The 9,182-nt window shown below is 32.5% G+C and overlaps 1 protein-coding gene across 1 annotated transcript; it reads left to right on the top strand.

The window, feature by feature from the left end:
* Positions 1 to 2,630: 2,630 nt before the first annotated feature.
* On the top strand, positions 2,631 to 4,039 carry LOC139892983 (large ribosomal subunit protein eL36y-like). The gene is made up of 4 exons (XM_071876113.1): positions 2,631 to 2,743; positions 3,306 to 3,410; positions 3,547 to 3,746; positions 3,981 to 4,039. Exons 2-4 carry the CDS (start codon positions 3,309 to 3,311, stop codon positions 4,009 to 4,011), a joined length of 333 nt encoding a protein of 110 aa, XP_071732214.1. The 5' UTR covers positions 2,631 to 2,743; positions 3,306 to 3,308; the 3' UTR covers positions 4,012 to 4,039.
* The last annotated feature ends 5,143 nt before the right edge of the window (positions 4,040 to 9,182 follow it).

Raw genomic sequence — 9,182 nt, 5'->3', positions numbered from 1 at the left:
GTGTTTATATATGTATGTTTAGATCCGGTGATGTTTGTGTAATGGTGTTTGTTTTTAACTCTCTAATATGGTTGATCTCAACTCAATTGTACGTGTATGTATGCAGTTCATCATAACCGTTTTAATGTTGTAATTTCGGATCATTTGATTTTTATATATTATTAATTATTATTATTAAAATTGCACGTGGTGGTTATTTATTTTAATTAAAGTGAATAGAGTTTATACAATATTTTTATGCGTCTTAACGAGAATTGTTATTATTACTATTATTATTATTAATTATTATTATTTTTATTATTAATTATTATTATTATTATTATTAAGATTTGCACCTAGTGATTATTTTAATTAAGGTGAATAGAGTTATAGAATATTTTTATGCATTTTAACGAGAATTATTAAGATTGTCGTTTAAAAAATCTTTATTATTATTATTATTATTATTATTATTATTATTATTATTATTATTATTATTATTATTATTAATTATTATTATTATTATTATTATTATTATTATTATTATTATTATTATCATTACAAAGTATTTATTATTATTATTATTATTATTATTATTATTATTATTATTATTTTTTTTTTTTTTTTTTTTTACATTTGTAATTCGATTTTAACTTTAACTATCTATACATACGTATATATAAACTAAAAGTTTTTTTTTGATTGTGATTGAAAGTTATTAAAGGATTATTATATGTATAGATTATATATTATATATATTATTTACAATTTACAATTATATATACATATACTAATTAATTAATTAATTAATTATAACTCACGTTATATATGACTCACGTGATATATGGGGAGTATTAGTTATTTAAGGGAAGTTATTTATGTAATATATGGTAATTTGAACTCACGTTTTATGTCTCATCATCAATTTTTTAACGAATTTATCTTTTTATTCGTCGCGAGTTAAGTTCCACCGTCATTACCGTTTGACTTGAAATAATTTTACGAACTAAACGCAATAAATTGTATTCCACACGAAGCTTCGATGCACTACCAACGGAGCATTTATTTTTAGCAATAAATATGGAAGCGATTTGAAGGTTTCCCATCACACGGCTCATCAACTTGATCTTCCGGGGGAACCGTATGTCCGAACATGCCTGGAAAAAGAGGTAAGGTCTCGCTTTCCTTTTCCACTTGTCTCAACTGGATAAATCACTTATTTCACACAATTCTTCTGGTCATGTCTTTTCCTCTTTACTTTCTATATTGCCATATGCAATGATGGAGATGGACTACTTGGGATCAGCAGAATTCTAAAACTGCGTAACCAACTGCTTTCACATCATACGAACAACATCCAGCGATAGATTCGCCCACATAAATCTAAAAAGGCTGGTAAATAAAATATAATTATTATAATACTAATTATACATGACGACTCCCCCGAGTACCTTATTTTGCCGAAATGATTAATTTTTTTTTTTAAAATTAAACTCGAAGATTACACTTTTATTCAAAAAATAATTGTACATAATAATTGTAAAATAATATAACTTATATTTAATAACGTCAAGTTCCATAACAAATTTTTAATGGACTCGTATTTTCTCTAAATATTATGTAGTATATAATTTTTAAATTAATTGAAAACACATTAATGGTGAGAAATAAAAAAATTGTAGATGTTAAGTTACTAACACCACTATTAATTTTATCAACATCACGGGCTCTTAAACTTAAAAGAATTTTAAAATTTTGTCGATACCACGGGCTCTTAAATAATTCTTAATTTTTAGTATCGTTATTTACATACTAATATGAACTCCAAACTACATTTTTTTACGGTTTTTTACACACCCGTACAACGCACGTGCTCAAAAGCCTAGTGTATAAAATAAGGGAAATTGTTCAAAATACACCTTTTTTAGGCTTCAAACAAAATACACTTTTTTTAAAAAAATTGTCTTTTTACACCATTCGGTAGACGAGATTTCTGTCTACCACCTTCTACTGTCGTCTACTATTATTTTTACAAAGTAATAGACAGCTTTTTCGTCGACTACTTAATAAATGTGGTCTAATACGTAGTAGACGAAGTTATAAGGCAGTAGACGTAACCCTGCCTTATAACTTCATCTACTACGTAGTAGGCCAGGGTTACGTCTACTGCCTTATAACTTCGTCTACTACGTAGTAGACCACATTTATTAAGTAGTCGACGAAAAAGCTGTCTACTACTTTGTAAAAATAATAGTAGACGACAGTAGACGAAGTTATAAGGCAGTAGACGTAACCCTGCCTTATAACTTCGTCTACTACGTAGTAGACCAGAGTTACGTCTACTACGTAGTAGACCACATTTATTAAGTAGTCGACGAAAAAGCTGTCTACTACTTTGTAAAAATAATAGTAGATGACAGATAAAGGCGGTAGACAGAAATCCCGTCTACCGAATGGTGTAAAAAAGGCAATTTTTTTTAAAAAAGTGTATTTTGTTTGAAGCCTTAAAAAAGTGTATTTTCATCAATTTTTCATAAAATAAATAAAAATAAATAAAATGTTTCATGTAAATGGGCCAGTGTTGGGCTAATAAGCCCCAAAAACAACATAATTACATTTTTTTATGATAATCTTGAACTAGCTCTCACAGTCCAAAATCAATCAACATCTCTCAATATAAATACTAGCCCAAACTTAAAACCCTAGTTGTATTAACTCTGCACCGCCGCTAACAGCTCTCCGATACCGATTTTGTTACACCGTTGTAAGTATCTATTTTCTTCTCAAATTTTGCATCCGATTCCGTTTTTGTAGTTATTCATCTGTAATAACTTCAATTCGTTTAATTTAGAGATGAATAACGTGCATATATTGTTTATTTTTGGCCCTAAATGCTACGCTTATTTGTTTTTTCGCCCGTGATACCATGCTGTTTTCAATCACAAAAAATCTGTTTATCTTTTTAATTTCATATTTTGAAGAATCAAGAAATCATGTTTTTGTATCAGATATGTGGTGTGTAGATAACTGGATTAATTTCTGTTTACTAATTTTTGGTATGTAATGTTGTCATATCTGTATAACTGTATTATTCTTCTATTTGAAAAGTGTTAATTTAGAAAATATTGGTCATTTAAATTAAATTAGTTGTGATGTAAGTTGAAAGGAAGCTGAGCATGCACATAGATTGGCTACAAATGTACTATTTACTTTGTGAAATGTTAGTGGTTAGAAAAAGTTTTAAGCTTCTTAAGTATGTTAGTTGGATATATTTGTTTCAAGGATCGAAATATATGTGAACCAACTATTTGATTGATTTTGTTCAGGTTATGGCTCCGAAGCAGCCTAATACAGGCCTTTTTGTTGGATTAAACAAAGGTCATGTTGTCACCAAGAAGGAATTGGCTCCTCGCCCGTCTGATAGGAAGGGTGTAAGTTTTACCATTTAACTTGTTTATTTTAGTTTTACGTTATTTTGCTTGTTGTAAATTCGTTAATAACTGCTTTGATAAGAGTACTTTTAAGACCGTTACATTATGTAATTTAAGATGTTGCTATCTTTAACAGAAAACTAGCAAAAGGACACATTTTGTTAGGAATTTGATTCGGGAAGTAGCTGGATTCGCACCATATGAGAAGAGGATTACTGAGTTGTTGAAGGTTGGTAAGGACAAGCGTGCTCTAAAGGTTGCCAAGAGGAAATTGGGTACCCACAAGAGGGCAAAGAAGAAGAGAGAGGAGATGTCTAGTGTTCTTCGCAAGATGAGGTATATTTACTTTTGTTTGCGTTAATATTTTTAGTACATTGCTCTGCTTAAGTAAATATTTATTCAAATTGGAATCTTATAAGCACAAAATTTAACACACTTGTTAGGCAATCTTATACTGAAAATTACATGTATTCCTTGTTTACTATTACTATGTTACTATTTGATTCAATTTGTTTAGTTAAGGACAATTACATATCTGTTTACATGGAACTCGTGGAATCTAATGTGCAGGTCTGGTGGAGGTACTGAAAAGAAGAAGTGAGGAGTTCGCTCACATAATTTTGTTAGCATTTACTACTCTACTAGTTGGACCCTATGTATTTGTTCAGTAAAACTTTTTCTATCAAGTTATGGTTGTTTTTTGTTTCATGTCTTTTGTGACCCAACTGGGAATTGGAATTCTTGTACTTTGATAAGAATCTTTCTTTAACTTTGTGTATTTTGTGTTGCTGCAAATTTGATTTGGTGTATTGCAGTCCTTTATCTAGGATTGTGCTTGATTTGCTTGATTTTGCTAAACTAGCAGTTAGTGTTGCAGAAATTGTGAATACTCGGCCCAAAAAAGGTTTCTCAGTTTACTTGGTCTAATATAAACTTGTTCAAAACTTGGTCAAAGCCAAACTTGCTACTTCTTTCGTTGCTGAGTGCTCCTTAAAAATTTCTTACCGAGTGTCCCCGGGTAGTGATTTTTGCTACCTTGCTAACAGTTAAAGTTTAATGGTGAATTGTCTCTGGATTTGGTATATGTAGATCAAGGGGTAGCGGGGTTCGGAGTAGGGGTGAGATCGGTACCGTACCGATACCGAAAATAAATCGAGAGCCGATCACTGTACCGAATACCGAAATCGGTACTGGTATTTTTGGTATTATACATGTTTTTCCTGAATTTACATTTTTTTGATGTTTACAACTTTTGTTTATCAATTCACACAACTAATTTTGTCACAACTAATATTGGTATACTTTTTGAATTATATTTACGAATATATCTTTTGACCAAGTTTCTTGGCATTTTGAGAAACAGAAGGTATTGTGAAAGTTATATGAAGTGAGCATTGGTAAGGATACCGAATGGTACCGATATCGTACCGAATGCTACCGATACCGAAATCATCTCAAATTAAGAACCGGTACCGATAACGAATACTATTGGTACGGTATTTCGGTACCGGTACGGTTTCGGTATTTCAAGATTTTTGCTCATCACTAGTTCGAACTTCGAAGGCTGTTATTTCCTTGCAATCACCAACAACACGCTTCATGCCTTACTTAACCCAGCTGAACTTTGCAGCAAATCATGAAACGAGCTATTGACGTCCAACATCACACCATCTTTGATCTCAAACACCTGCTTCAGACCCTTTGAAACCAATTCTTTCAATTAAGATATAAAAAAGAGTATGTTCTTAATGATATTATCAATATCAGCCTTGATCTGCCCTTCACATCGGCTGCCATTGACTTTAGATTGTCAAGCAGCTTTTCAGCTTGGCTCTTGGTTCCATTTGTTGACATTTGCTTCTGAGCATTGACCCATGTAGATTCGGTAAATGAAGATCATTTTACTCCGCGATTACCTTAATTCATTGACTCTCCCATCAGTGTCCAAAATCTTCCAACACTTTTGCTTGCTTCCTTTCTCTTTTTGCGTCATCTTCCGCCCAAGTTTTTCATGACAAGTCAAAAGGTCCCTTGGATCGGTGGGCCAAAATGGACCCCTTGAATACACACGTTATTCAAATACAGATTTTCATGTCAAAATTGTAACGACCCTGGATTTTCATGGCCGGAGGTCCTTTAGGAAGCAATCTCTTTTGCTCTAGAGTAGAGGGAGGGACGACCTTATCTAGGCGCGGGTTCTATACCTGCGGGTGGAGTAGTGACTTCCTTCTAATCTAGGGTACGAGGAACGATTGTCTACACCCACCTCCCCCATACCCCACTTTCGTGGGATTGGGTATTGTTGTTGTTGTTGTTGTTGTTATTATTAATGCTTGTGTTTTAATAAACGTGTTCTTATACGTGTTACTTGTTACCGTATTTAGCTTTTCATGGCCCGACTTGTCTTTGTGACGCACGTACTTTACACGAATAATATTTTGAATATTATTTACATTCATGATTAATTATTATTAATCATTTTTAATTAACTAATGATAATAGTTAATTACTTGGGCTTTTATTTTTATTTGTTGCATACATACTTGGACTTGGGCCTTTATTATTGGAAATGGACTTAGAAGCCCACCCTACTCTCTTAATGGACTAGTTAGCCCACTTTTATGCAAGTATTACATTAAGGCTTAAACTAGATTAGTTAGTGACATAAGTATGCTAGTTACATGTATACTTACACATCTTTCCCACACCATTTAACTTTATTACTACTTCTAGCTTACACCATTCTCCCACATATGAAAGTGCATTTGATTCCTTCCTCTTTGATGCTAAAACCGTCGACTTTCAATGCAAAGGGAGGGAGTTCAAAATTTTTTTATTTGTTACTTATCAACTTGTATTCTTCACTTTTCACACACACTTCAACTTACACTTTCTTTCTCTCATTTCATTTTCTCTCAAACTTGTAAGTACCAAGGCTTTGTTTTCTTTCTTTTTCCTTTAACAAAACCGAACCAAATCATCATCATTACTTGTCTTTGTTTGTTGTTTAATTACTTGTTGTTGTTTGTTGTTGTTAAAGATCAAGTTCTCTAACTTGTATCTTCATGTAATCTTTGTTACTTCCACCTTTTGTTTGATGAAGAACCAAGAACAAGAATCTAAACTTACTAGTTTATGGTTTTACATTTAAATGTTTTCAAGATTTAAAGTTCATAAGTTTCATAATCATACTTGTGTTCATGTTTTGTAGACTTAAATCCTAAGATCCAAACTTTGATTTGAATCTTCCTAAGTATGAAATAAACATGAACATAATACTTGTACTTTAGTTTAATTCTTTCTTTTGTAAGTACTTTAAAGTTGTGATGTTGTTAATTTGGTCAAGTATTACTAGTTAATCTTGATCTCATATTTCTTGAAACTAAAAGTTAACTTTATAAGTTCAAGAACATGAAAGTATAACTTTCTAGTTATAACTTCATATACTTATGTTGGATCTAAGTTTATATAACTTATGGTCTTCTAATTTTGTTGTAAATAAGAGCTTACAAGCTTACATACATTTTTCAAGTTGAAAATCTAAGTTTCATAACTTATGGTTTCATTAAAGTGTAGATCCAAGTTTTGTAACTTATGATCTAACTTAAGAACACTAGATCTAGACTTTCTAGTCTAGGATCTTTAATATCTAGCTAAAATCTAAGTTCTACAACTTAAGATCTTGTTTATTTAGTTTACTTTCAAGTTTGTAGCTTAATATTACTTTTATAACTCTTGTATGTGTCGGATCTAAGATCTTGATGTAACTTTGGTTCATCAAACTACATACAACTCTTAAGTGAGTTGTGCTACATATCTTAGACTTACACTAGTGTTATGATGGTCAAACCTTGGTTAAGATGATGCAAACCCATCAACGAGTTGTACACTTGAAGCTATACGCATCGAGGATGAGAACTGTAATGAGCATCAAGCACCAAGAACTCACCGGAACACCTTTACTTACTGTTTCTGGAACTGATCAGACTACCTGGGCTACTGGAAAGTTGATTTTCAGTTATTTCGGTTCGAGTAGATGATTTTCCGTTTAGACCTCATCTTAATCCGAGTTACGGTTTAGGATCTATGGCCTCCCGAAAGTCACTACACCCTATTAACGTTGTGCTGAAATTTCTGACCTGCTCGCACTTAAACCGTCACCACGGTCAAACGAAGACGAGTTTGGTTCTGGAAATTGGTCAGTACCTAGGGGACTCATATACGGAGCCAGGGCCACTGGTCTCACCCCATTTCAGTTTGTATAGAGGTCGTGGCGACTGAACGAAGTCAGCATTTATTTCAAACTCTATTCTTGAATAAAACTTACTTTACACTTTTTGTTTAATGATGAATGATGATGGTACTTAAGACCTAATTTACATACTTTTAAACCTTTGGGAACGATTTACTGACTTAGTAACTTTTGACTTAGGTTGAGGACCTTCCGGACCAAACCACTTGCTTACTATTCCCGCGTATCGACTTTTACTACTTTCCACTGTGAGTTATAGCATCCCTTTTTACTTTAACTATTTTGGGACTGAGAATACATGCGCTTTTTACGTTTTACATACTAGGCACGAGTACTTAAACTTTATATATGTGTGGGTTATACAACGGCATAAACTTTCCCCTTAGCTCGGTAACGTTTAGTCATTGGTTTTTGAACCGGTGAACGCGAATCTTAGATATGGATCCATAGGGTTTGACATCCCCACTCGGGCTAGTAGCGCTAGCATTTAACGGGTGTTTAATACTTCGTAAACTTACGCACTCTCCAAGTGTACTTTCAGGGGGTGTTACTTACGTTAAGTTAGTTACCAAGTGCCCACGGTTATACATATACTTTTCATACTGTTTGAAACACTGAAATCTCGTGGCCTACCTTACATTACTGCTATACTTAAACTATAGCTCACCAACCTTTGTGTTGACGTTTCATACTGAAATCTCGTGGCCTACCTTACATTATTGTTATACTTAAACTATAGTTACCAAGTGCCCACGGTTATACATATACTTTTCATACTGTTTGATTGCTTCCGCTGTAGTTGCCATGCTTTGTAGACTCCCGCTGCGCTTATTAGAGATGTCTTCGCATGAAACGTTTATTTGCATTCAAACTTTATTACTTTTGAAACAATGATTTGTAACGACCTATGGGTCACGTACTATTATTAATGTCTTCTATTTGTAAAAGCATACTTTCGTATGTTAAACATTTGACGTTGGTTAAGACGTCACCTATATTCATGAATGAAAACTTATTTTGAAACCGCATATAGTATTTGACCTTGTAATGATCCCGTTGTTGATGATTCGTACACGATGGTTTTGTACGGGCCATCACAAAAATACTTATATTCAGTTAACTATTAGTGTTATATATGCGTTAAAAGTTGATCTTTTTTCAATAACAAAATGATTTAGGAGGTTATCTGCACTAAAAAGTTTATACTTTGTCTTTTGACCTGTTTCCTTTTTAAGTTTTAACTAACCTTTTTATCTGTAACCACTTAATCGGCTAACCCTAGAAGACATGGGTAAAATCATAAGAGAGAGTTCTAATATTCTAGATATACACTTTATCTATACAATTTTGTTTTTCTTTCTTAAAAGTGATTTTTTTTGTTATGATATAATTGTAATGTATTACAGCTTTACACTTTTTATATTTCAATGTTCTTTTATAACAACCTACTGAAAACCAAATTGTATGGACTAAATATCAAAACTTCATAAAAAGGTCAATAAAACTGTCAATTACCAAAA

Source organism: Rutidosis leptorrhynchoides, chromosome 2 (assembly GCF_046630445.1).
Source record: "Rutidosis leptorrhynchoides isolate AG116_Rl617_1_P2 chromosome 2, CSIRO_AGI_Rlap_v1, whole genome shotgun sequence".
Taxonomy (NCBI): domain Eukaryota; kingdom Viridiplantae; phylum Streptophyta; class Magnoliopsida; order Asterales; family Asteraceae; genus Rutidosis; species Rutidosis leptorrhynchoides.
The sequence above is the reverse complement of the archived record's forward strand: the minus strand, read 5'-3'. Positions and strand labels throughout refer to the sequence as shown.